This window comes from Lagenorhynchus albirostris, chromosome 1 (genome assembly GCF_949774975.1).
Source record: "Lagenorhynchus albirostris chromosome 1, mLagAlb1.1, whole genome shotgun sequence".
NCBI lineage: Eukaryota > Metazoa > Chordata > Mammalia > Artiodactyla > Delphinidae > Lagenorhynchus > Lagenorhynchus albirostris.
Genome location: NC_083095.1, coordinates 114138538 through 114166231, shown reverse-complemented (window position 1 = coordinate 114166231; position 27694 = coordinate 114138538). Strand labels below are relative to the sequence as shown.

The 27694-nt window shown below is 37.5% G+C and overlaps 3 protein-coding genes and 1 pseudogene across 8 annotated transcripts in view; 3 read left to right on the top strand and 1 right to left on the bottom strand.

The window, feature by feature from the left end:
• The window catches only part of CCPG1 (cell cycle progression 1), a 39150-nt gene extending 37725 nt beyond the window's left edge, over positions 1 to 1425 (top strand). For all 4 annotated transcript variants that reach the window (XM_060150304.1, XM_060150274.1, XM_060150294.1 and 1 more), the window contains one exon: positions 136 to 1425. In XM_060150304.1, the coding sequence (XP_060006287.1) occupies positions 136 to 325 (190 nt within the window). In that variant the 3' untranslated portion in view covers positions 326 to 1425. The remainder of the gene's footprint in view (positions 1 to 135) is intronic.
• The window catches only part of PIGBOS1 (PIGB opposite strand 1), a 29800-nt gene continuing 2245 nt past the window's right edge, over positions 140 to 27694 (top strand). The window contains exon 1 of one of the 2 annotated variants that reach the window (XM_060150388.1): positions 140 to 233. The gene's annotated coding sequence lies outside the window, so the exon portion shown is untranslated. Of the gene's footprint in view, positions 234 to 25083; positions 25609 to 27694 lie in introns of those variants that run through there. The other variant, XM_060150380.1, reaches the window with a different exon arrangement.
• Positions 904 to 25436, bottom strand: PIGB (phosphatidylinositol glycan anchor biosynthesis class B). 2 transcript variants are annotated; one of them, XM_060150314.1, is made up of 12 exons: positions 25057 to 25436; positions 23323 to 23456; positions 22776 to 22895; positions 19022 to 19126; positions 17298 to 17428; positions 14607 to 14747; positions 13216 to 13267; positions 7922 to 8133; positions 7241 to 7305; positions 4642 to 4855; positions 1607 to 1787; positions 904 to 1279 (listed from the first exon to the last, which is right to left on the bottom strand). In XM_060150314.1, exons 1-12 carry the CDS (start codon positions 25187 to 25189, stop codon positions 1142 to 1144), a joined length of 1626 nt encoding a protein of 541 aa, XP_060006297.1. In that variant the 5' UTR covers positions 25190 to 25436; the 3' UTR covers positions 904 to 1141. The 2 variants fall into 2 exon arrangements, with proteins under 2 accessions (XP_060006297.1, XP_060006307.1); XM_060150324.1 differs by having other exon boundaries at positions 7922 to 8088.
• Positions 25399 to 27683, top strand: LOC132528571 (methyltransferase-like 26; annotated as a pseudogene).

Genomic DNA, 27694 nt, shown 5'->3' with positions numbered 1-27694 from the left:
GGATTATACTCAGATTAATTTAACATCTTTTTTCAGTGTTCAGATAATAGATTAATGGAGAAAAACTTTAAAATTGTTTCTTGTTTAAATAAATTTAACTCTAACATGGATGAAAAATGTGTTTACTGCTTTCAGTCGACCAGATAAAAAGCAACGTATGGTAAATATTGAAAGCTCCAGGCATCGAAAACAAGAGCAGAAGCACCCTCAGCCACAACCTTATAAAAGGGAAGGTAAATGGCATAAATATGCTCGCACTAATGGAAGACACATGGCAAACCTTGAAATAGAATTGGGGCAATTACCTTTTGATCCTAAATATTGACCATCATGATTAAGTTAAATTAGAAAACTGTAACAGAAACTTGGATGCTTTCTATACTGTTTGGTGTTGAAACTAAGATGAAATTATGAAGATAACAGTGTCTTTTTATCATTTCTAAGTATCAGTTTGATGATTTTATATTATTACTCAGAAGCATCAAGCAAAAGCTTACTAACTTGCATTTTCCTGTAGTTTAGCTTTGCTGAATTTTTTTGGCACTGGAAATGTTCAACTGTAGATTTATATTAAGGAAGCCAGGCATGCAACAGATTTTGTGCATGAAATGAGACTTCCTTTCAGTGTATGAGCTTAAAGCAAGCTCAAATCATACATGACAAAGTGTAATTAACACTGATATTTGTGTTAAATTTCCAGTAGAGCTTGAAAAAAGTACATTGTGATGGAATTTCATCTCTAACATTTTATAATCTTACACTTCTTGTCTTTTTGTGGGTTCAAGAGCCCGTTGACTTGTGAAGAATTTGCTGCCTTACGAGCTTGCTGACTTGTTCTCTTGTGAAATTTCTTGCACATATGAATATTGTGGAAGAAACAATAAAACTACACCATGAGGAAAACTAAAGGTCTTTATTTAAAATCTGGCATTTGCATTATTAATATATGATTTTATATTTTGTGATATTTTTCATATATTTCCTCAGTAGTGATATTTGGTAAAGCAGTTCATAGTGGTTTTTTGCTAGTTCTATGAATTTTACCCAGTATTTACTAGCATATTTAAGCAGCATCTGGATATTTCTGCTCAGCAATGTCTATTTCTCTGAGAAAGATCTAAACAAAGTCAGAATTTCATGTTCATGTTTGGTTGAGTTTCCCTTTTAAATTCCGTTCATAGACGTATATGTGACTTCCAGTTCGACGCTCCGGAAAGTGAGTGTGGAAGAAAACAGCAGTTCTCTCATACTTGTTTGAAATTAGGAAAGGATTTATTTCCTAGAAGTAAATAAATGTTTAAGTAAATAAAGGCTGCATTTTGCTGAGTACTGTTTCAAGAATTTAAGAATGACCTATTTGTTCTTCTGAAACCTTTTCTTAATAAAACAATGCAATTTCTTAATAAAATAATTAACTCATGGTAAGTAACATATATTCCTTGGTAGTTATAGAACTAGGGCTGATTTGGACTAGGGAAAAGACCAGTTATAAAATATGGGTTGAAAGGGACCATAAAAAAAGTGATGTTGTCTATTTACCTGAGTGTTTGCTAAACCTGAGGTGAAATAAAAATACTGAGTTATACCTTTTTTCATGTTCCCTTACCTCCTCCAAGATGCTGAAGATGATCAAGTGAGTAGGCAGCGTTGAATCATTTTGAAACTCTCTATACAACCACTTTAAGGGATTTAGATAAAATATATCTGCTTCAACAAGATAATCACTTTTTCCAGTCAGGTCTGGGGGACACTGGAGAAATCTCATTGGAAGTGGGTGATGGACATGGCTATAAAAAGAAAGTTACCATTATAGTTACAAGAAGTAAAAAAAAAATTTTTTTCGTGAAAGTTTTCAAATTACTCTTAAGATACGCTCACATAACAAAATGTGAAATCTGAATCTAAACTAGGTTCCAGTTAAGGTGAGGAGGCACACCTTTAATGCAGTTTTCTCAAAAATGGAGAATATGATTCTCACACTGTGTACCTGTGCAGTAACTTCAAGTCCAAACTAAAGAGCAAAACTCCATTTCAGGGCAGGAAGTAGGTCAGCAGCCTGTGGGACTCAGTAGTCTATAACATTAGTATGCTGTTCCAGGGATGCATGGGGCCTTTGGGACCGGGTATGTTGCTTGTTAATAAGAGAGTAATATCTGGCAAAGTAGAAAACTGATCATGAACCAGAAAGGATTCTTTTCCTCTTTCTGCTCTGAATCCTTACATGACAAGTTTTTCCTTTTTTTTCCTTAAATATTTATATAAGTAAGATTTAGTAATAGAGAGCAACATGGGTTCACTGATCAAAATTCAAATAAGTAATGGTTTTACTGTGGCATAGAAAGACTAGAGTGTATGTAAAAAAGATGGACTGATGAATCATAACAACTTAAGCCAGTTACTTGGGCCATGCAAAAAGCCATGTTTACAACTTTGCCTCAGGAAAATTAATATAGGGACTTCCCTGGTGGCGCAGTGGTTAAGAATCCACCTGCCAATGGGACACGGGTTCGATCCCTGGTCCATGAAGATCCCACACGCCACGGAGCAACTAAGCCTGTGTGCCACAACTACCAAGCCTGCGCTCTAGAGCCCGTGAGCCACAACTACTAAGCCTGCGTGCCACGACTACTGAAACCTGCGTGCCTAGAGCCTGTGCTCCGCGACGAGAAGCCACCACAATGAGAAGCCCGCGCACCGCAACGAAGAGTAGCCCCTACTCTCCACAACTAGAGAAAGCCTGCACGTGGCAACGAAGACCCAACACAGCCAAAAATAAATAAATTTATAAAAAGAAGAAAAATTAATAAGTGATAAAAGTTTATTTTTATCTATGAAATGCATACAAAATAAATTTACACAAGACCTTAATACTTCATGACTGGGACTTCCCTGGTGGCTTAGTGGTTAAGAATCCACCTGCCAATGCAGGGGACACGGGTTTGAGCCCTGGTCCAGGAAGATCCCCCATGCCATGGAGCAACTAAGCCCGTGCTCCACAATTACTGAGCCTGCGCTCTAGAGCCCCTGCGCCACAACTACTGAGCCTGTGTGCCACAACTACTGCGCCTGTGTGCTGCCACTGTTGAAGCCCACATGCCTAGAGCCTGTACTCCGCAACAAGAAAAGCCACCGCAATGAGAAGCCAGCTCGTCACAACTAGAGAAAGCCCACATGCAGCAACAAAGACCCAACAATGCCTAAATAAATAAAGTTATTTCAAATACTTCATGACTTCTATAATTTTGAAGATGAAGGTTTTGCTTCAAGGGGAAAGCAGAAACTGAGAAAAAGCTGCCAGCCTTATATTCCAAAGTAGGTATCAGACTTTTTTTTCTTTTTTTTGTGTGCTCCATTTTGCAAGTTGAAAAAATGTAAGAGAAGAACTAGGTGAACTATACAAAGCCTAAGATATCAACCACTACAACCATGTATGGGAGAGCATCTTGGTGCCTCTAGAATTCCTGTTCTCTTCAGTGTTAACTCTACTGAGAGCATGGATGGAGAGTGAATCTCCCTCTCGCAGCTCTAGTCTTTTTTATATAGTATAGGATCCTCAAGTTAAAGGGATACTTGGGGTCTTAAATCCATCTAACCTGTGGCTTTTGGTAGACATTTCCAAATTGCATATTAATGATTGGCATTAATGATTCAGTTAAGTACAGTATTCCAAAAGTGTTAAATTACCTTAAAATGATATCAAGTTTGATATTAAGTTGACTGTGCACATGGAAAAATAACTTCACATTGTTTAAAGCCAGATAGGTAAAGAATTTTCTAAAGGAAAGCTGTTTGCTTTGTCCTTTTACCCTTATTGGGCAATTGGTGAAGTAATACAGCTTCCTGAAATACAAGCATAGGGTCAATGATGTCTTTTTTTTTTTTTTTTTTTTTTGCGGTACACGGGCCTCTCACTGCTGTGGCCTCTCCCGTTGCGGAGCACAGGCTCCGGAGGCGCAGGCTCAGCGGCCATGGCTCACGGGCCCAGCCGCTCCGCGGCACGTGGGATCTTCCCGGACCGGGGCACGAACCCATGTCCCCTGCATCGGCAGGCGGACTCTCAACCACTGCGCCACCAGGGAAGCCCAATGATGTCTTTTTAAACGTCCTGCATAATTAAAGGCAGTTTCAGTGTTATTTCCCAGACACACTTAATCCAAGCATTAGGATGTCATCTAATTGAATTCCCTAATTTTTACAGGCAAGACAGCTGATATCCAAAGAGACTAAAAATACTGGTTTAAGACCAGGGCAACAGTACAACAGTAAATCTGGACTTGAATCCAGTGTTTTGAGATTATTTCAAAATTATGTAAATAATAAGATGTACGATAGGTTTGTACGGATCAATGATAAGTGAATTTCTTTACTAAGAGTACCATCAAATAAGCCTATATGATATTTTAAACTACCTTTAAATAGTATAAAATATCATATAGGCTTTTGATCAGATTATTTAAATGTAAGTTGTTTTGAAAAAAGGATATTAAAGTTTATTTAAAAGTTGTATATGATTTTCATTGACATAAATAGCAGTTTCAAATTTCTTATAATCATTTGATCAATTAATTTAAATCCAGGAATTCAAAAGGAATTTTAAAGTAGTTTTCGTAATAATAGCATATAGTGAACAAATTTTATTACCTATAATAAGGAGTAGAGTGACAAGGCATCATCATAAGTACTGAAGCTGAAGATATATTTGTATTGTTGTAACAGAGTTCTTGAATATTAGTCATGACATCAAGAGTACCTCGTTGATGAACTAAACCAGTATAGAGGGCAAAGAACATATTTGATAGAAACAGGAAACTTAGAGCTGGTTTCTTCCACAATTTCAGGTTGTTTAGGGAGTATCCTATATAAAGATAGACACACTGAATTGTAACACTGGTAATGTTTTGTTTTATAGCTAAGCAAATATTAACTGCAAATTATATTGGTAATCTTTCATGGAAGTGTAGTATAAGCTGTAATGCTGTCATGGACAAACAAGAAATCAGCAATACGTCATCTTTGTAATTTCTCTGACCATTCACTGTCACTATCCATTATCATCCATGTCTTGACCTTTTTCTAGAAAAAGGAATTGAGGTATAGTGGAAAGATTATGGCTAGAGAGTCTAACAGAAACAGATTTGAATTCTAGCTTTAGAATTAGTTTCCCTATCTTCCCTAACAGTACCTTTTTCAAGTATTAGAAAAAAATGTTATGTCCAGTGCCTGTCCTGGTACATAGTTGCTAAACAAACAGGACTTGTATTTATTCCATTTACCTATCACTTTAATCTCCAAGCACTAGCAATGGATGTGTACATACAGGTCTCAGTAATTCTGGAGGAAGTATAACAGAATATCCTCTTAGAAAAATACACCACTAAGCTCCTGGGAGATTATCAGTGGTCAGTTTATGAGTGGTGGCATGGATCTCTTTCTGGAAGAGAACGATTTATGTTTTATTATTATTTTTTTCTTTCACTATAGTGTTGGACAATTTGGAGATGCTAAACAATTTTTCTTTTTTAATTTGTAAAAGTAATTCTTGTATGTGGCAAAACAAAACAAAAAAACCACTTTGCTAAGGAAATCTATATTTTCATTTTCCATAGTGAGAAGTCAGATAATGCCAAAAACAGTAACCTTTAAGAGCATTATTAGCATTTTATTTAGAGAGGGAGACAAATAACAAAACAACCACCTAAAAGAGTGTAAGTGATTGCCTCTGAGTATGGTAATGGGAGGGAGGGCAGGGGAACCACGGTTCTTTAAAAATCCTTATCTGACTTTTGAAACAGTACCTGTGCAGTTTTGCTAAAAAGATAAGCATATGGAAAAACAAAGTGGCCTAATCAGAGACCAGCAAGTCTGCACTGGCCACTGTAGTAAAAACAGATTAAGCAGAAACCCAACCCAAGATCCTGCCACTTAAAGACTTACTCTTTTGGAATGGGAATGAGAATTCAGACAACTCAGTCTTTAAAACACTCTGTAAAGACAGAGCAGAGAAGTGGAATGCTGGAAAAACCAGATTATAAAAATGGAATGAAACCAAGTTCGTAAATTAACCAAACCAAACATGTGCACAGAAATATTTGTCCTCCAGTAGTCTGGCAATGCTTACCTGGGTGAAAAGCAAACAATTATAACTCTAACTCAAGTTATTGTAAAAAAAAAAAAAAAAAAGTTTAAATCTGAATAGTGATTTGTGAACATATTTGCTCTGCTAAATGGTCCCACTGTTCTTAAAATTTGCCAAATAGCTCTTAGATGCTTATATTTTTATTTGTGCCTGCATTTGTATATGAAGTAAGACTATAAATAGGACACTAACTTTGGTTTCAGAACTTTAGATGTTTCAAATACATAGATGTGTATGTTTGTGTCTAAATTGAAGAGACTACATCTGAGATCTGCAGGAGATCACTTATACTTGGTCAAAGAAGGCTGCTTAACTCGATGGGTTGTTTGGAGGTTTTTTTTTTTTTTTTAAGTAAAAAGTTTGGTACCATTAACCTCCCAGTTTTTCTGAGCCTCCAGGCCCAGTTGATTACTCATTTCTTCCCTCCTTAGTCCAGTGATTTTTTTAGTGATTAATATTTGAAGGAAGCCAACACTCATTCTGAATTAAACTTGAAGTTAATAAAGTTTTAATTCGTAAATTTTCCAAACCAACCAATGAAAAAATTCGTATTTTCCAGAGCCGAGTAATATAAGACTTTTTAGCAGCCATAAGTAAAAAACTTACTGAAAAAAACCTAGTGGAAAAATGGAGAAAAGATTAAAAACTAAGTCAGAGGTGTGAATCACTTTAAAAATTGCATATGCATTAGAGTGAGTCTTGAAGGGATAGATGTGTGTAAAGCATTAAAAACTAGTTTCAATGTACATTTTTCATTTGTGGAATGTAGAACTTTGTAGTTTAACCATAAATTTAAATTAGCTATTCTAAAATAGACATGTTGTATTACTTTTTAGTGAAAGATTTCTGACAGCCAGGAACACCACCACCAAAAGGTGTTATGGATACTGGATCCTTATGTTTTTATCTCACAGGACACAGGAAAAAGGATATTTAGGCTGCAAAAAGGGAATCCTGCAGTAATATACTCAATTTGTAATTAAGGAGCAATTCTTATTTAGCCTAGTAGAAAATAAATAATATTTTAGAGTTTAATAAGCATTGATTGTCTTTTAACTGTTTCTTTATAATTGATTTTTTTCTCTATTATACGAAAATACTTACCACAGAACACCATACAAAATGGTAAAACTGGATAGATAAATCTGAATTCTTTGTGGCTCAACATGCTATAGGAAAAAAAGATATTCAAAGAAAATATTATTTTTTTATATTAAATGATGGTTTGAGAAGTTAATGTATTTAAAAAGAATATAATTAACCTGATCTGTTTTTGTAATTACTGAGACTGAATTTCATGCTTTAGGAATCAGTCTCATTCTTCTTTTATAAGGTGATGATGATGTGTCAAAAGTAATCCTAACATTTGATGTCAATGCGATATTCTAAAGTACAATTGCATTCTAAAAAAAGGATTTCTATTACCAATCCAAATAAGTTATTTTACTCAAATTTCAAATAAAGGCGCATACATTTTCAAAATATTTCTCTGGTCCTTGAATACTTAAAATTTTGGCAGTTTCTGTTTTTTAAAAGCAAATACAATTTGTTCAACCTCTTTAAAAATTGAATGTATCCATCCATATTAAGCAAACTGTATCAGAAGTATTCAGTCTGTCTGAGTACCAGCATAATTATTACATTTTCCATCTGCTAAATAATCCCCACTAACAAATCATAAGAATTAATGCACCTCCAAAAGATAAACAGTTTACCTTTTAAATAATTTAGTTAACTTCTTGGTAACATTTAAGTAGTGAACTATTTGAATAAATAAAATCTTACCTATAAACTAGCAGTGTCCACAGCACAGTCACCAAAAATATCCTGTACCTCTTTGGGGCTAGAAGGCAGCCATGAATAAAGAAGGGTAAGTGAGTACCCAGGACAGCTGGAAATCCTTGACTGAAGTACCAGTGCCATGGATGAGAACCATAAAATGATCCCACATTCTGCAGCACGTTAAATTTCAAAAAATTATATTGAACCAGAGTCCACTGGCATCATCGAAGGAAAAAGAAATAGAAATGTGTTAGTGCCAAGTATGAATCTTTGGCATTAGGGAATTTGGCTGAATCATGAAATTAAATCAGAGTGAAGTCTAAACACCAGACCGTAGTTTACATTAATAATTTTGAATATGAACTAATTAAAAAAAATAAATTTATTATTTTTGGCTGTGTTGGGTCTTCGTTGCTACTCTACGTTGCTCTGCATGGGCTTCTTCTCACTGCAGTGCCTTCTCTTGTTGCGGAGCATGGGCTCTAGGCACACGGGCTTCAGTAGTTGTGGCATGCTGCCTCAGTAGTTGTGGAGCCCAGGCTTAGTTGCTCCGCGGCATGTGGGATCTTCCTGGACCACGGCTTGAACCCATGTCCCCTGCATTGGCAGGTGGATTCTTAACCACTGCGCCACCAGGGAAGCCCGAACTCAGTCTTCTTTATATATTCTTTTCCATTATGATTTATCATAGGATACTGAATATCGTTCCCTGTGCTACACAATAACCTTGTTGTTTACCTATTATCTATATAATAGTTTGCATCTGCTAATCCCAAACTGCCAATCCTTCCCTCCCTATTGGCAACCATAAGTCTGTCCTCTATGTGAGTCTGTTTCTGTTTTGTAGATAAGCTCATTTGTGCCATACTTTAGATTCCACATATAAGTAATACCATATGGTATTTGTCTTTCTCTTCCTGACTTACTTCACTTGGTATGATAATCTCTAGTTCCATCCATGTTGCTGCAAATGGCATTATTTCGTTCCTTTTTATGGCTGAGTAGTATTCCATTTTGTGTGTGTGTGTGTGTGTGTGTGTGTGTGTGTACGTACACATACCACATCTTTATCCATTTATCTGCAATGGACATTTAGGTTGTTTCCATGTCTTGTGAATAGTACTGCTGTGAACATAAGGGTGCCTGTATCTTTTTGGATTAGAGTTTTGTCTGGATATATGCCCAGGAGTGGGACCGCTGGATCATATGGTAATTCTATTTTCAGTTTTCTGAGGAAACTCCATACTGTTTTCCACAGTGGCTGTACCAATTTACATTCCCACCAACAGTGTAGGAGGGTTCCCTTTTCTCCACACCCTCTCCAGCATGTATTGTTTGTGGACTTTCTGATGATGGCCATTCTGACTGGTGTGAGGTGATACCTCATTGAAGTTTTGATTTTCATTTCTCTAATAATTAGCAATGTTGAGCATCCTTTCATGTGCCTGTTGGCCATGGCTTCTTTAGAGAAATGTCTATTTAGGTCTTCTGCCCATATTTCAATTGGGTTGTGTGTTTTGTTGTTGTTGAGTTGTATGAGCTGTTTGTATATTTTGGAAATTAAGCCCTTGTCAGTCTCATTGTTTGTAAATATTTTTTCCCATTCTGTAGGTTGTCTTCTCACTTTGTTTATGGTTCCTTTGCTGTGCAGAAGCTTTTAAGTTTGATTAGGTCCCATTTGTTTATTTTTGCTTTTATTTCTGTTGCCTTGGGAGGCTGACCTAAGAAAACATCGGTATGATTTATGTCAGAGAATGCTTTGCTTATGTTCTCTTCTAGGAGTTTTATGGTGTCATGTCTTATATTTAAGTCTTTAAGCCATTTTGAGTTTATTTTTGTGCATAATGTGAGGGTATGTTCTAAATTCATTGATTTACATGCAGCTGTCCAACTTTCCCAGCACCACTTGCTGAAGAGCCTTTTTCCCATTGTATATTCTTGCCTCCTTTGTCAAAGATTAATTGACTGTAGGTGTGTGGGTTTATTTTTGGGCTCTCTGTTCTGGTCCATTGATCCATATATCTGTATTTGTGCCAATACCACACTGTTTTGATTACTGTAGCTTTGTAGTATTGTCTGAAGGCTGGGAGGGTTATGCCTCCTGCTTTGTTCTTAAGGATTGCTTTGGCAATATTGGGTCTTTTATGGTTCCATATAAATTTTAGGGTTATTTCTTCTAGTTCTGTGAAAAATGTCATGGGTAATTTGATAGGGATCACATTAAATCTGTAGACTGCTTTAGGTAGTATGGCCATTTTAACAATATTAATTCTTCCAATCCAAGAGCATAGGGTATCTTTCCATTTCTTTGACTCGTCTTCGGTTTCCTTCATTAATGTTTTATAGTTCTCAGTGTATAATTCTTTCACCTCCTTGGTCAGGTTTATTCCTAAATGTTTTATTTTGGGGGTGCAATTTTGAAAGATTTTTTTTTAAATTTATTTTGGCTGTTTTGGGTCTTCGTTGCTGCATGCGGGCTTTCTCTATTTGTGGCAAGCAGTGGCTGCTCTTCATTGTGGTACGCAGGCTTCTCATTGTGGTGGCTTCTCTTGTCGCAGAGCACGGGCTCTAGGCACACGGGGTCAGTAGTTGTGGCTCGTGGGCTCTAGAGCGCAGGCTCAGTAGTTGTGGTGCATGGGCTTAGTTGCTTCTCGGCGTGTGGGATCTTCCCAGAGCAGGGCTTGAACCCATCTCCCCTGCATTGGCAGGCAGATTCTTAACCACTGCGCCACCAGGGAAGTCCCAGATATTGTTTTTTGACATTCCCTTTCTGATATTTCATTGTTAGTGTAAAGAAATGCAACTGATTTCTGTATGTTGATCTTGTATCCTGCTACCTGCTGAATTCGTTTATCAGTTCTAGTAGTTTTTATGTGGAGTTTTTAGATTTTTCCATATATAGTATCATGTCATCTGCATATAATGACAATTTTACCTCTTCCCTTCCAATTTGGATACCTTTTATTTCTTTTTCTTGTCTGATTGCTCTGGGTAGGACTTCCAATACTGTGTTGAATAGAAGAGGTGAGAGTGGGCATCCTTGTCTTGTTCCAGATTTTAGTGGGAAGGCTTTCAGCTTTTCACCATTGAGTATTATATTGGCTGTGGGTTTGTCAAATAGCTTTTATTATGTTGAGATATGTTTCCTCTATACCCACTTTGGTAAGAGTTTTTTATCATCAGAGGATGTTGAATTTTGTCAAATGCTTTTTCTGCATCTATTAGGATGATCATGTGGTGTCTTTTTGTTTATGTGGTGTATCACATTGATTTGCATATGTTGAACCATCCTTGTGAACTTGGGATGAATCCCACTTGGTTGTGGTATGATCTTTTTTATGTGTTGTTGGATTTGGTTTGCTAATATTTTGTTGAGAATTTTTGCATCTATATTCATCAAAAATATTGCCCTGTAATTTTCTTTTTTGCTGGTGTCTTTGTCTGGTTTTGGTATCAGGGTGATGATGTCATCATAGACTATCTTTGGGAGTGTTCCCTCTTCTTCAGTTTTTTGGAAGAGTTTGAGAAGGATCAGTATAAGCTCTTCTTTGTATGTTTGGTAGAATTTGCCTGTGAAGCCATCTGGTCCTGGACTTTTGTTTGTAGGAAGTTTTAAAATTACAGATTGTTTCACCTCTAGTGATTGGTCTGTCCAAATTATTTCTTCTTCTTTTTAAAAAATTTTTATTGGAGTATAGTTGCTTTACAAGGTTGTGTTAGTTTCTACTGTACAGCAAAGTGAATCAGCTATACATATACATATATCCTCTTTTTTTGGATTTCCTTCCCATTTAGGTCACCACAGAGTCAGCACTGAGTAGAGTTCCCTGTGCTATACAATAGGTCTGTTTCTTCTTGATTCATTTTTGGTGGGCTGAATGTTTCTAGAAATTTGTCCATTTCTTCTAGGTTGTCAAATTTTGTTGGCATATAATTGTTCATAGTATTCCCTTATAGTTTTTTGTATTTCTGTGGTATCAGTTGTTATGTCTCCCCTTTCATTTCTTATTCTGTTTATTTGGGTTCTCTCTCTTTTCTTCTTGGTGAGCCTAGCCAGAGGTTTGTCAATCTTGTTTACCCTTTCAAAGAACCAGCTCTTGGTTTTATTGATTTTTTTAAATCTCTATTTTATTTATTTTCTCTCTAATCTTTATTATTTCCTTCCTTCTGCTGACTTTAGGTTTTGTTTGTTCTTCTTTTTCTAATTCTTTTAAGTGGTAAGGTTAAGTTGTTTATTTGAGATTTTTCTTGTTTTTTGAGGAAGGGCTGTATCTTGGTGAACTTCCATCTAAGAACTGTTTCTGCTGCATCCCATAGATTTTGTATAGTTGTGTTTTCATTGTCATTTGTAATAACAATGAAATCATTATTTTTTTATGTTCTAAGTATTAATGTGTTTTTTGTTAATTTGTGAAACACTGGGTTCTTGAGATTCAAGCAAGTATGAATAAATGTTATGACAGTGTTAAGTTTTACATACAACTGGACGTAAAGAGAATCCTTAAAAATAATTTTTATGAGTTTATGTGTTTGGTACCCATATTAAAATTTTTACTGTTCTACCTTATGGCATCAGATATTACCTATTAAGATAAAGCTTTGAAAACATTGCAGTTTGAATTATAGAATAAAGTAGGTAATGACAGCAGCAGCTAACATTAAGTGCTCACTTGTGCCATGCAGTGTTGTAAGCGTTTTACATGTATTATTTCATTTAATCTTCCAACCGTAAGAGACAGGTATCACAATTATTTCCAGATAAGGAAACTGGCAAGAAAGATACACAACTTGTCCAAGGTCTTACAGCTAATAATGAGGGCACTAGGCCTCAGACAGTGGCATCTGATTCCAGAACCCATGAGTGACTTAAAAACAGGGAACTTAAAAACAACCAAAGGCATTACCAATAGTCATAAGATTAAAATGCCAAATCAGATGCTTAAAGAATATTCTGGTTAATTTGAATTCTGAATAATTGAGGTCAATTAAAATCATTTAAAAATTAACCTTTATTGTTACAAACCTGACAGAAATGTTCAGACCTGACAAAAATGCCTGAAAATGGATTCTTGAACTTCAATTAGGAATATACAATTCTGTTATATAGAAAGCACAGCAAAGTTAACCAAAGGCATATGCTAGTAGTTTTTTTCTAATATATCCCATATCATTAAAAAAATGATTTGCTTATGCTCCCAGATATTCATGGATTAAAAAGTAAGGTTGAGTTTTTAGTGTTACAAATGATTACATTAAAATAGTTTTTTTTAAATAAAAAAAACCATAATTTTACTTACTTGACCAAAAAAAATACGATCAATTATCAGAGAGAAACTCAAAGTGACAAATCTGAAAAACAAAATAAAAGGGTGATTAACATTCTGAACTTGCTGAAAATCCAACAGTGGCATATGGCTTTGCAAAGTGCCCTGCATCAAAAGCCAGTTTAAAAATGCTTTAAAAGTTTTACCAACTGAATATCGTTTTGAAAGATCTTTCATTGACAGAAGCTATATTTAAGCAAACTTTTTAAAAGTAACAAACTCTGTATTATCTATTGCTGCATGACAAATTACCCCAAAATGTGGTAACCAAAAACTATGAACATTTATTATCTCAGTTTCTGTGGGTCCAGAATCCAGGCGCAGCTTAACTGGGTGTCAAGGTCTCATAACTTGTCAGGATATTGACTCATAAGGTCTCATAACTCAAGGTTAACTCAAGGTCTCATAACTTGTCAGGATATTGACTGGGGCTGTAATTTCATCTGCAGGCTCTCATGATTCTTCCCTATAGCACTTATTGTCATTTGAGGAACATGTTAATCATATGTTTCTAGCTGTCTCCCCCCCTCACTAGAATGTATACTTCATGAAGGAATGGACTTTGTTTTGTTAAATTGCTGTATCTCCAGCATCTGGAACGACACCTAGCACATACTAGGATTAAATAAATATTTGCTGAATGAATGCATTACTTCCAAAACAATGCTAATAAATCTGAGAAATGACAACACTGGCAACTTAGCCACCGGATGATTTTGTCCTTTTTTAATAGCTACCAAAAATAACCTGTACAGAGTGAATACTAGTATATTAAAAAGATCACTGTTTTAAGAGTCAAAATGCATTCATCCCTTCAATAAATAATTATTTTGGATATTCCACTAGATACCTGGGATAATTCTGATCCTAGGAGCTCAAAATGTAGTTAAGAGGGCCTGGATTTCAATCCCATTTCCATCAGAGCAATCAACCCAGTGACACTGGCTATAATTCATTTTTAATTTCACCAAGCCCTCCATTTTCTGTATCACAAAGTAAAAACACCTACATTGCCTAGATCCAAGAATTGTGAAAATCAGGTAATATGTGAACACATATATTATAAAGCCCCATATAAATGTGAAGGAGTCAAGTATCTCTAAAAAAAAAAAATTTGAAAAATATTTAAGAAATAAAGCATAGGAAAGTTCTAATTTAGAAAGATTGCCAAGATCCTCACTTAAGCAAATTAAAATACTTCAGAATCACAAATAAAAATATAACATGTAAAATTGGAAATACTATGTTTCCTTGGTCTGACAATTCTCATTGATGTTAGAAGATGTAACTGACTAAAAGATGTAAAATCTTGTTTATAATTTATAGGTTTTTAAAATTAATATATGGATTGTAGCCATACTTACCCTACAGGTAAAAACTGATGTAGAATAAGATCAAGCTTTCTCTGTTCTTGCCAGAAATGTCTGAACAGCAAAGGTATCCACAGAATAACAGCTGTGGGACGAATTATAAAGGCAAGAGCCACCAGGGATGAGTACTTGACACTGTAAGCAAGGAAAAGGTATTGTCAAGACAACTAGGAAATGAGTTCAGAAGTTATCTATTTACGCTATAGTATAACATTTTTTTTAAAACAATGAGAGCATTTTCCTTTTGGTATAAATAGCTGTGTGAACTTGGGGAAGTTACTTAAACTTCTGGCTCTTAATTTTTCTCATCCATTAAAGAGAGGTAATATGTAAGGTCTTTTCCAGCTTTAATATTCTAGTATTTTCAAGTAAGAAGTTATTCTGTGTCCTAATGTTTATCTTGTTTACTGAAAGGTATACCATCTTTTAACCATACAACTCTGCCAAGCGCTTTCCTGGTGGAAAAATGATCAAGTCTCTCCTAAAGAGATAAAAGAGATAAAAGACAGTCCCCATTTTATAAGGAAAATCTGGGCACATGTGGTTTTGTTTTGAATGTAAGCTGGTAATTTTGTCCAACTGAAAGATGTGTATATACACCTGATTTTTTTTAAAAAAATCTTACTTATAAAACCCTATATGATCATGGATAGAAATGTGGGTTTTTACTATTAGGACTTCTCTCAATAAAGGGTTGAAGGCGAGCACCTGATAATTTAATCATGAGGACTACAGACAGTGGTAAAATAAAACAACTTTATGGTACCATTACATACCTATTAACTAATAAGTAACTATAAAGAAATTTTTCCAATGTTGGTGAAGATGTAAGAACAGGGATTTCAAGTTCAAATGCTTACAGAGACCAGATAAGTAATAAAAATTGTGTGATATTGGCTGCATGGGGGCTCTGATATCATCATGAAGGAATCCTGGCCCAAAATGTTAACAGGCCTTACATTTTTTTTCAAGAGGAACTAGAAATCCAGATTTTAGGTAAGATCTCCCAATTTAAAAACTTTGCCAAGTAGTTAAAAAACAAACACTGTGTAGGTGAAATAAAACATTTGTGGCTTGGTCTGACTTGCAGACAGCCTAATTGCAAATTCTGCCATAGTGAAACTACCTAGGGGATGCCCAGATATATCTAGGCCTACCTAACCTCACTCCAAATTTTCAGACTTGGATTTCTTACTCCTTTCTGAATATTTCTACATAAATTTCTTACTGGCATTCAAAATCAAACTGTATGAAATAAGCTCCACACCTTTCCCTCAAACCTATTTAGTGTCTAATGTTTAATGGTATCACTCAGTTTCTCAGTCTTAAAATTTGGAGTCACCTTAAATAGAAACTTTTCATCCCACACATCCACTGTGTTTCCTCCCCATTCTCATTGCCATCATTTTACATCAAGTCCTCTCACTATTCTAGAATCTTTTCACAGTTGTGTCACTTGTTTGGAATCTTTTCATAGTCTTTTTTTTTAATTTCCCAGAAATATTACTTAATATCATTGTCAATCATCAGTACTTACTGAACACTTACTTTGTAATAGGTCATGTGCTATACGCTATATACTGTCCATAGAGTCTCATTTAATTCTTGAGAGCTGTTGTAATATTCTCATTTGATAGAAATCAGTGTTTAGATATCCTCATCTATAGGTAACCTAAGTGAATGCCTATTCTTGCAGTCGAGAGTCTAATGCAGAAATGATCTTATTTGACTTGATCCTCCCAAAAACCTTACATATAAGGGAGAATGGATACTAGATTCCCAAATTTTCTTAACTAGATTCCCAAATTTTCTGGCTTATTCCCTTTCGGTATATCCTAAATACTGCTACTAAATCAGATTATGTCATGCTTCTCGAAAGCCACCAGTGGTAAGCTGCTACCTGTAAAGTCCAAATTCTGGAGAAAGGCAAAGTTCCATTCTAGCCTTATCCCTCATTCTTCTCTTCTCCCACACATCCTACTACACATTAGCTCCTCTGGACAACCTGCCCAGAATACAATGAAGCCCTTTTATAGCTCTGTGCCTTTTCTCATGTTCCCTTTGCTTGGTATTTTATACCAATTTATATAAACCCAAACCAGGTCCATATGTTTTCTATTTGCCCATCCAGATATGCTCTCTACTCTTCACCTGCTCAATATGCAGGGAGGCTGACCTTTATGGACTATATCAATGGGCTATCTTGCTTTTTGGCTTCTCATTAGTACTGGTTAACAGCAGGGCAGAAGAGTCAGGGTGTTTTATTCACCCTGCTCTTTCCTTGCTATGGTTAAAGGCTGGCTGTGCCCCTCTCCTGTTGGGGTCCTCTCAAAGTTACAGCTCTATGGATTTCAGTAACTTTCCTCTCCTTGCTCCTTGGGGCCAAAGGGTAATTGAAACTTCCTGTTGTGACTAGCCCTTGGGTACTATGGTATCCCCTTATTAGCTTTTCCAAACATTGTTTACACCTTTGTAAACAGTCCTTTTATTAAACTCTCCTTAATTATCTGGTTTGAGTATATCTCTTTCCTGCTATAATAAATACATCAACTGTGAATTTGTGGTTCTAATAGCCTTCATGAGCATTAGGGGGTCCACTGGACATTGCAATATATTGATAATTTAAGATTTTTCAAAAGCATGCTTTAGAGTTTTGTACATAATTATAACAGTACTGTTACTCACCTGTTCATAAACTTCGAACCTTCCAAAGGATAGTAGAAAAGAGCAGTTATAGTGAGAACAGTTTCCATGGTGTTTGTAAGAGTTCTGGTACAGCAATACCACGTGAACCAAGAGCATAACTGGCAAAAAAACTAAGAACAATTATAAGCAAACGTATATGGAGTGGGAAATGGAAAAGCTTAGTATTCTAAGGAAAATAGCAAGCAAGTCTAAATAATGTTAAAAGTGGGCATGTCCAAATATTGTTTTTAAGAAGTTATATCAAGCACAACTATGATGCCAGGTCTGTATTTGTTAAAGTTAAGTTTATACTTTCAGGTACATTTTTGTGGCATTGCATTTGATTTAAATCTCACTTCACACTAATAAAAGACATAAAACACAGATTCTTTGATGGTAGAGTTCAGAGAAGAATGAAATTCATAACTAGAGTCTCACAATCAGCATTCCTCCAATTGTCTTATATTACTGACAAGTATTTTGACTGATTTTTATTGACCTTGCTTGGAATGTTGTCCTATTTCTTGGTGGAAAATTTAAGACAACGTAAGAGAGAAAAAATCATGACTATCAGGAAACATCATTAAATTTTAATTTGGAAATGGACTAAATTAATAAACCACTTTTTGGTAGAACATGCAAACAGAAGCATCATTCAGTCTACAAAACAAATGCCTTAAAAGAAACTTATTAGTTGTTGCAAGGGTATTAAACATCGTACCAGCTTCCTATCTCTTCAAATACAGACTTTAAAATATGTTTCCAATTTTTGTGAAGTTAAAGGCTCTTCCTGAGCTAGAAGATCCTAGTGCTGCTACTTTGGAGGAAGGATTTCAAAGGCATTATGCCTTTGCCATTTTAGGTTCAGCCTTCGACAGTGTGTATGAAGCACAAATTAAAGAGATTGACTTAATCCTTGAATCAATTATCAAGGACTCAATCGCTAAAGCAATCTGTCTTTTTAATGCAAATCAACAGACTACCTGCAGAAATATGTCCTATTAATAATAAATTGTTAATATTAATTAACAATATTTCAGAAATGTGTTGGTACATTGATTACTTGGAATTTGGAACATATTTGCTAACAGAAATATAAAAAAGGCAGTAAGATTTCTAAGTTGGCTCATATAAGCTTACTTACGGTTTAAATGGGAAAATCCATTCAAGATTTGAATGGGAGTTTGAGAATCTATCTCCCCACTGTGAAATGAGCCAAATGACAAAAGACAGTCTTCTATACCACATTCTCTTACAAAGTCCAGCTATTTCTACCATTCTAGCCAGAAGAGAAAGAGTGCATCAGTGAAAAGATATGTCTCAGGTAGCTGGAGGAAGAGTGAACAAGGGTTGTAAACAGCTGAGGTGATCTGTGAGGTAGGCAGTGGTTTAGAACTATTCCTACTGAATATTATGGAAAGTGAGGCAAGGACTCAGTTCTGAGTCATGGTGCTTCCCAAGGCTGGGTCCTAGGGTTTAGCCTCTTATAGTGTTGGAGGGTATCAGTGGCTTCTGCCACCTAGGGCTCAGGCTCATTCAGAAGGGAGATAGCATGTCCACTTGCATTTTACTGTTCTTAATTATGGAAGTACCCCTATAAAGTTGTACAAATTACCTTCAGAAACTGTTTTGGGAATCAATCATATTGACTGACCTGTTCATGTGCTTCATGCTTGTAGGAATGAAGTAACTGACATACAGTTTCTAAAGTGTTTAGGACTTACCACCCATCTTGCCACTTGCTGATTTTCTAGTTGCTTCATTAATGAGAAAAGCCTCAAGTCTGCTACAGCAGACAGAAGTGCTTGGGCAAGTCTAGGAATCCAAATCTTCATTAGTTAAAAAAAAAAAAGATATTAAAAACATCTGTTGGTTCATACTTTAAAATCATAAGAAATCAACAAGCTGACCCAACTATCAATCGAAAGCCATTCTTAGTTTAAAAAAAAGATGTATTATTCCATTCTTCTGCAAAAATAATTTATACCTTAAAAATTACATTAATTTTCATGGAAATACCAAAAGGTAGTTTTCTCATTCTCATTCTCTCTGTAATATATATATATATTACAACACTACTAATTTTAAATAGCCAGCAGGCCATTTCATTGTGTGAAGGTTCTATTTTAGAAGCACATATAGTTCTTTTCAGTAGCATTACAGTAGGTAATTTTTTATGAAACATTTACCCTACTGTATGCTAAGTATGATACTAAGTACTTTATGTATATCAGCTGATTCAGTGCTTCTAACAGGTACTGTTTTATAAATGAGAAAACTGAGGCATAGAGAGGTTAATTTCCCCAAGGCTGCAGAGCTAGTTAGCGTGGACGTCAAGATTCAAACCCAAGTCAGCCTGACTCCAAAGCTCTTAGCTACTAAGTTACATTGCTCCCCTATCCTACGACATAGATGATAAAATAATGTTACTTTTTTTTAAAGCTTTAAGTAATCTATAATTACAGAAACATGTAACATGGTATCCAGTCAGATGACACTAAAGAATAAATTGAAGAGTAAAAAGAAAGAGTAAATGTATTATAACTTAATTACAGTTAATGATTCTAATGTTATACATTAGCATCTTTGAGTTTTAAAATGTGTCACAGTTATTAACAAAGTAACACTTGCTGGTAGATCACAGCTTAATTTTAGTTTGCTCAAAAGGTGTGTTTCTAAAAATTTATATGTAAATCTGTATTTTTGTTGGATCAAACTTCACTAATTTTACATTATAATTAGAGCCGCTTTACTTTCAGTTGTCAGTGGCTTCTAACACTTTAGCTTTACATCCTTTATCAATAATCTGTAAATAAATGTTTAAATCTTAGAGTTAAAGGTACATTGTACTTCATAATTCCACATAAACTGTGCACTGTAAAATACAGTAAAAGGCACCTCTGTACTCACCTTCTGTTTGCCCTGCATAAGAATCTATAAGCTTCCTTCTCACCTCCCAGGTATGAAAGTACTTCATGTAAAAAGTTAATTTTGCTACAGACTTAATAGGAGCTGAGTGTTGAGGTAGCCACTAAAAGACTAAAAGGATTCTTGTGCACTGAGAGAAGTATAGTATTTATGAAGTTAATGGTCTCACTATATTCTGAGCTAGTTACCCTAGCTTTCACTATTGTGTTCAGTTTCGAGACCCACATATTAAGATGGACATTAATAAATTACAAGATGTTTAGAGGACATTATCTGATTATGAGGTTTAGAACTGGAGATTATTTATCCTGGATAAATAAAACTTTTTTGAAGGGTTGTCATGTAGAAATCTGGAATTTAAGAGAAGGTAGATTTTAGCTCAACACAAAAATAAGTGGAGTTGTAAATTCCCAGTTATTAGCAGTCTCTCCAGACTTTTAAAATATCATTTTCCAGGTTATAAGGACCTGACCAGAATTAAACAGTTACACATGCCTTCTGGAAAATACCAACTAGGGTGGTGGGGTAAAGAGGAGCAGGAACATGCCAGGGGTAAACCCTGAAGGTGAGGCCTGTGTTGGCGGCTTACCTTTCTACACTCCTGCTCTTTAAGATCCTCCTCCCTTAAGCTCTAGGAGCCACATGCCCTTGTGCCATCTCCTGACTGTTCAAAGCCCCCACTGTGGTACTCCCACAGGTCTCCCTTCTTATCCCTCTTTCTTCTCACATATTCTAAGCCAGCGCTGTCCAGTAGAAATGCAATGTGAGCCACATACCGAATTTTAAATTTTATAGTAGTCAAAAAAAAAAAAAATCTCTAACAGGTAAAATTAATCTTAGTGCTTTTGTTTAACTCATTATAGCTAAACTATCATTTCAACATTTAATCTATATAAAAGTTACAGAAATGGTTCACATTCTTATTTTGTATTAGTTCTTTGATGTCTGGTATGTATTTTACACTAATAGCACTTCTCGATTTGGACTAGCTGCATTTCAAGTCTTCAGTAGCCACAGGTGGCTAGTGGTTACCATATTGGACAGCAGAGCTTTAAGCCATCCCTAGTTCTTTTCACACACCTTACGCAGTTTAGAGAGAAGCTATCTGGAAAGAACACTAGGCTGTAAATAAGTAGACCTAGGATCTAGTTTTAGCTTTTAACATGCTGTGACTTTGGTCTATTTTCTTCATCCCTTCTCTGACCCTTCTAGTTTCAAAATTGTACAATCTATATTTTAAAATAATCAATATGAGAGTATGAATGACTGATAGCATCATAATGGTTCTCTATCTGCTGAAGTTCCAGGTAGGATAGAGGTTTTTTCAGGGGTGGAGGGGTATTGGGAGTGGGGTAGGATGGGGACGAGAGGAGGTTTCCTTTAAATCACAAAATGGCCAGGTGGGTCAGCTACACGTTGAGGGCAGTGGATAGATCGTGGAGGAATAGGAAGTTTTTCAATCTTGAAGACTCCTTCATTCATAATATAACCTACTTTCTGGGATGTTATATATATTTGCCCTGTTTCAAGTCTTTATGAATATCCTTCTTGATCTAGAAGCTAGTGGGTAGCCCTGAGAGAAGGAAAGAGAATTCATAGTTCCTAACTTCTACATGTGTTAATGGGAGAAACCCTGCTACTGCTCTCAATTTTCCTTCCCTGTGATATTCCCAAATGAAGCATCAATTTTACTGATATGGTCCTGTTTCTCGATAATGGGTAATCAAATATCGTTGCAAAGGGGAGGGTACAATACAGCCTAAGAAAACCAAACCAAAACAAAACCCAAAACTCCAGAACCTCAGTGTCTTTCCAGGCTTCAAAAAACCCTTCAGGATTTAGACTGCCTTTGGAATTCTGGGCCACTTCCCTAACAGAAAATGGGGAAGGCCCAAACTTCTGAGTCCAACTTGATGATAGCTTAAAGATATTGAGAATGAGGTTAGAAAAACTTTTGCACCATTAGTTCTTTTGTATCCTCTCCTGGTGACTGACCCCCAAAGTTCATGATCTAGGGATTACAACCCTGCTCACTATTGATGGCTAATTACTACATAGCACAATGATTGTATATATCACTATATTTTTGTCAAATTAATTTTCCTAATTTGTAATTTCAACACTAAATCCTGAGTGGGTTTACATGTATTTAGTCTTCATAGGCTCATATAACATGATCTTCTGCTCACAAGTTAAAAAAAGCAAGATACAACACTGCTCTTAAGTGATCGTTTTATGACGGAAATTTACTTCTAAAGTACGAATAATATATAATGTAGTCATTCTGAGAATCTGTATATCTTAACAGGATTGCTTACAGCAGAACACTTTCGTGCTCAGTCTTATGTTTTAGCACATATTGAACAGTTTACACATCACAGTATGTCTTTGAACCCTGGGCTTCCCAGATGCGGTCTGAGTTTAGCAACAGTAGTCTTTTAAAAACAAACTTCATGATACCAATATTATCATTTAGTTAATATACATTAACCTTAAAGGGATGGAATAAATCTGTTAATGACTATTTTGATTACTTTTATTTAAACTTACCAGCAACTGAACACTATCTTTCCCCAAAAGGTGCAGAATCTTGTATATGCTTGCAAAGATTAAGGGGTAAGTGTAACCCCTCAATCTTTCTCTCCATTCCCAAGTCAAATAACCATAATTAGTAATATTAAGGACTAATGTTAAATAGCACTGAAACAAAACCTCTTTTCAGTTCTATATATAAAACACTTTCATTTTTTGGCAAAGAAGCTTAAAAAAATAGTATTTTACACTGGATATCTGAAGTAAAAATGCGGTTGGCCAACTAAACTGTTAACTTCTTCATAGCAGGAATGCATTTTTTACTTCATCTATATCCTCCACATTACTGAACCCTTTAGGAATATATGCTAAAGGCTGAGTCAGGTACACTAACATCAAAGAAAGATATAGAAGAAATATTAGCATAAAATAATGGCACACTTTTATAAGTTAAAATTATTTGGAGAAAATATGGAAAATTTATTGAAAATATGTCATGGAGCTGACACAATTCCTAAGATGAATACACATTTCTAGTCCAGAAAAGAAACTACAAAGGATATTTGAAAACCATGTGATGTGCAACTTCAAGAGACTGCCAATATTCATCTGGAACAAAACTTGTTTGGACTAAAAAGCAGTTACATATTCGTAATGCTATGGTAAACAAGACCAGATAAATGTTTTCACCAAGAAGATCTGAAAAAACAACAACAACAAAAAATAAACAAACAGGTAATTGAAGCACAAAAGTCAGGCAAATTTCAGTTGGGGAACTAAAATCTGCTGCTCTGGTTGGCCCCTTGCTCAGGTTCTGTTAAAGCAGTGGTGAACTCTGGCCCCTCCACACTACTCTCAAAGCAGACCTGGGTGGAAAGTTAGACAAAGGCCAGAGCTTCACCAATCTTTCTGGCAACTTATTAATATAAAGAGAATATTAAGATACATTTTGAAAAAGATTGGGTTAACTAAGGCCTTAGGCTAATTAGGTTATCCTATATGTATATCTAATGAAAGAAACCAGCTAACAAATTACTAACATAGGAAGGGACACTTTGTATAATGTGCATATACTAGCATATAAAATGGTCCTCTATGCATTTTAAAATAGTCCTTACTGATACTTTCTATATGCTAGGCACTGAGTTCGTTCCTTTACATGCGCTATCTCATTTAGTCCTCAATGCTATGGGGAAAATATCATTAGCCCTATTTTATATATGAGGAAACTGAGGCTCAGAAGTTAAACTGCCTTCTCCCAAGTCAAACGGTTGTAAATAAGCAGGATTCAAAACCGGGTCTGTATGTTGACTCCAAAGCCCTGCTCTTAATCACAAATGGACTGCCTGTAGACAATATTTTTTTAATGTGAATTTAGTTGCCAACATTTAAAAATCAGGTTTTATATTAACATCTGTATTGCAGCGTATCAAAACTCTAAGATCTGGCAACACAGAGCTCAACTGGGAACAACTGGCTGGTACTGAAATATAGGGTGCCTGTCCGGCCTCCTGAGGACTTGAGTTTGCAACCTGCCTCTGATCCACTGTGAGTCTTTGCTAACATTCCGGGTTCCTGCCACTCTCCTTCCTTCTTCTCCAGGAACACATTTTAAATGTTTCTCAGACAACTGGTACGTTCAACACCACATACATGCCCCTTCTGAACTTTCATCTTTCAGAAACAAACCTCCCGACTGCACTGTATCTGCTGTCCGAAAACCTTGTTCTTTCCTTTCCTTCTCTCTAGTCCGTAGACTCAGGCAGAAGAAACTGTACTCAGAAGTGGCCCTTGAACAACGCCCTTGGCACATAAGAGGCGCACAATAAATACTTAATGAATGAGGAGCCCATCTTTATAGTAAATACCCCTCCGACAGATCAAAATCCCACTTGCTGGGATGATTTTTCTCCTGTCAACATTACATCAGGACCAAAGAAAAGGCGGAGGGGGCAGTGAAGAAAAAGCAGTGCGGCGGGGGGTCAGACCTGGTCCCACTCCAGGAATCAGCCCCTCCGTAGCTACGAAACCTCGGGAACACTGGGCCAGGGTGACGACCCCCTCTCTGAAAAGGGGATGGCCACATCATGCCTACTCACTTCACACGGCTGCGGGGAGGACGGCACAAAATAATGCAGAATACACTGCCGCGCAAACGACAGGGATCGAGGAAAGCAAAGAAAGCAAAGTGATTTCTTGCCCTCGCCCCCCCCCCAAACCCAGCAGATGGAGCCCTCGCTCAGTGTCGGCGATTTCCCGCCACAGCCACTCCGCTCGTCTTCCACACCCACTCACTCACCTCCGCCGTGCCCAGTGCTCTTCTGCTGGCTGAGGTACAAGGTGGACTTTCTCGTTCTCAGCTTCATCTTCTCGTGGGAGCGGTTCTGGAGACCACGGAAAAAGAGGCTGCCGCCGCCGCCCTCTCGCTCCATCCTGCATCTGCTTCTAGGTCTGCTGGGGACAGCCAGCCGTCACCGTCCCCAGCCCTGGGTAGCTGAAGCAGCGCGCTCTTCCGCCCACTAAGTTTGGCCTTTGCGAGCTGCCGTCTCTGGCAGGCGCGGAGGTAGCCGGGAAGGGCTGACTTGGTTACGCCCACGCCAGCGGCTGGTTTCTGCTGCGCGTCCCTGTGGCGCAGTGCTGCATGTTCAGGCAACGCTTCTGCGCTTCGCCACGGGCTAGTCCCTGCTTTCCAGCCTACGTTTCTTTCTCGAGGGATTGTTGCCCTCCTTTGGCTTCGTGGTCTCTGCGGCTGGCGGTCCGGAAACTGCAGAAAGGAGCCGGATCTCGCCTCTGCGGGGGCAGGCGGGAGGCGGCGCGGAGCCTGAGCAGAACTGTCAGAGATCTCTGAGTGGTAATGATAATAGTAGTCTTCATTACAAACGGAAGTGTTGGTGTAACATTGTACTCTTTGGGTGATCTCACAATAAGTATTTGTTGAACGACGTAGGCAGGGTAGGGGTAATTTAGCCTGTGGGAAATGAGGCCCCCAAACGTTAAAGGACTTGGTCAGGGTTACTTAGCGAGCTAGTGGCAGAAGGGGAACCTTGCCGTGTTTGTGTGGTTTAATTGTCTGTTTTCCAAGGAGCTGACTTGCAAATGTTTCCTTTTCTTACACCTAGCGGTCATTGAACGAAACCAAGCTTGGCGAAGTTGTCATTTATCCAGTTAGCTGTAGAGTCCAAGAGAAAACAGTCTCTCCCCCACCCCGATTAGTTTAAATGACAATTTTAGCAATATATTAAGAGCAAGCTACTAATTATTTAAGCTCCTATTGATTTTTGTGACCTTGGCAGCTGTTTAGGAGGCTGTGAAATATTGTAATAAAGAAAACGTGTAAATTCTTCGCTCTGCTTTCCTCGTTCATAAACATCTGCTTAGGGTCTCCTGCAACTGTAGGACTTCTCACAGACTATAGACTATAGCAAGGAGTATAATTTTCTGAGAAGTTCTAGAGCCTTAACTCCTCAATTGTTAAAAGTAAAACCAGCCAAATCCTCATTATATTTTTGTCAAAAATAGATGGCAAATGACTTAGAGGTGATGTCAATATGTACCTACTACAGCATCAAAAGGAACTAGAAAATCTTTTAGCTTGTTTTTAAAAATTGTTTTTAATCATACATATTGCCAAAAAACATAAAATAGTAAAGAAAGGCTAATAATGAAAAGTAAGAAATCTCTTTCTCCTACTTCCAGACGGGATTGGCGATCACTTTCAACTTTTTGGGGGGGCTGTTTCTTTCAGTAGGTTTGGTATGCCTTTAAAGGCATAAAGAGTATGCTTCTCTCCTCTCTCACACTATTGCCATTTAAAAAATCATCCATTAAAACCACTGAAGACTCCCGATGGGCCCCGCGGTACTGCACCACCACTCCCGACGGGCCCAGCGGCGCTGGACTACCACTGCCAATGGACCACGCCGCTCAGGACTAGAAAGACGCTGGTGGCGGCAGCCGCGGAAAGGAACAAGGAACCCATCCTGCGCATGCTGCGGCTGTGTGCGGTGGCCGCGTGCTCGAGCTGGCCTCGGGCTCTGGCCAGCACACGGCCCACTTCGAGCGGGCCTTCCCCCATGCCGAATGGCAGCCGAACCACGTGGATCAGAGCTGCCTGGACAGCATCCTGGCCACCACTCAGGCCCAGGGACTATCCAACGTGAAGGCCCTGCTGTACCTGGACGTGAGGTGAGATTGGGAGTAGTGGGGTGGGATCCTGCCGCAATCTCTGGATCTGCTACTCTGCATCGACATGAGCCACATCAGCCCCCTGAGCTGCACCGAGGGGCTCTTCAGAGCAGCAGGACACCTGCTCAAATGCAAGGCGCTTCTCATCACCTATGGGCCCTGTGCCATCAACGGGAAGATTTCTCCCCAGAGTAACGTGGACTTTGACCTGACCCTCCGATGCAGGAACCCAGAGTGGGGGCTGTGGGATACAGCCCTTCTGGAGGACCTGGGCCAGGCCAGTGGGCTGCTCCTGGAGAGGATGGTGGACATACCAGCCAACAAGTGCCTAATTTTCCGGAAAGAGTAACCCCCTTCTCCGCCATGCCTGTGTCCCTGGGACAAACCCAGACCACCAGCGCCTGCCACCCTGGGCCAGACTATGGGAACTAGCCCTCCCCACACTGGGGATTCTTAGCCAGTGGCCACAGGGCTGCTGAGATCCTGGGAATAAAGTGTTTCCTGCTGTCCAAAGAAACAAAAACAAAAAACCCCCAAACCACTGAAAACGTTCTATAATAGGATTTAGCTTTATATATTTTACCCCATCCCCTAACCGTCATTTCTCATATTCCCTATGTATCTGGATTTCTATTTTAGTTACATCAATAAGCATATTTACATATTATGACAAAAATACTGTTCATGCAGGAGCAAAGTTGTGACATGAAGTCTTTATAAAGGATATTGTGCTAAGTTACTGCTTTGCTTCC

Coding starts and splice junctions, on each gene's coding strand:
- PIGB (XM_060150314.1), bottom strand. CDS start 25,189: ATGGAGCGAGAGGGCGGCGGCGGCAGCCTCTTTTTCCGTGGTCTCCAG. Junction 23,457..25,056: donor GAGCACTGGGCACGGCGGAG/GTGAGTGAGTGG, acceptor TTGTTTTTTCAG/ATCTTCTTGGTGAAAACATT. Junction 19,127..22,775: donor AAGATAGTGTTCAGTTGCTG/GTAAGTTTAAAT, acceptor TAACTAATGAAG/ATTTGGATTCCTAGACTTGC.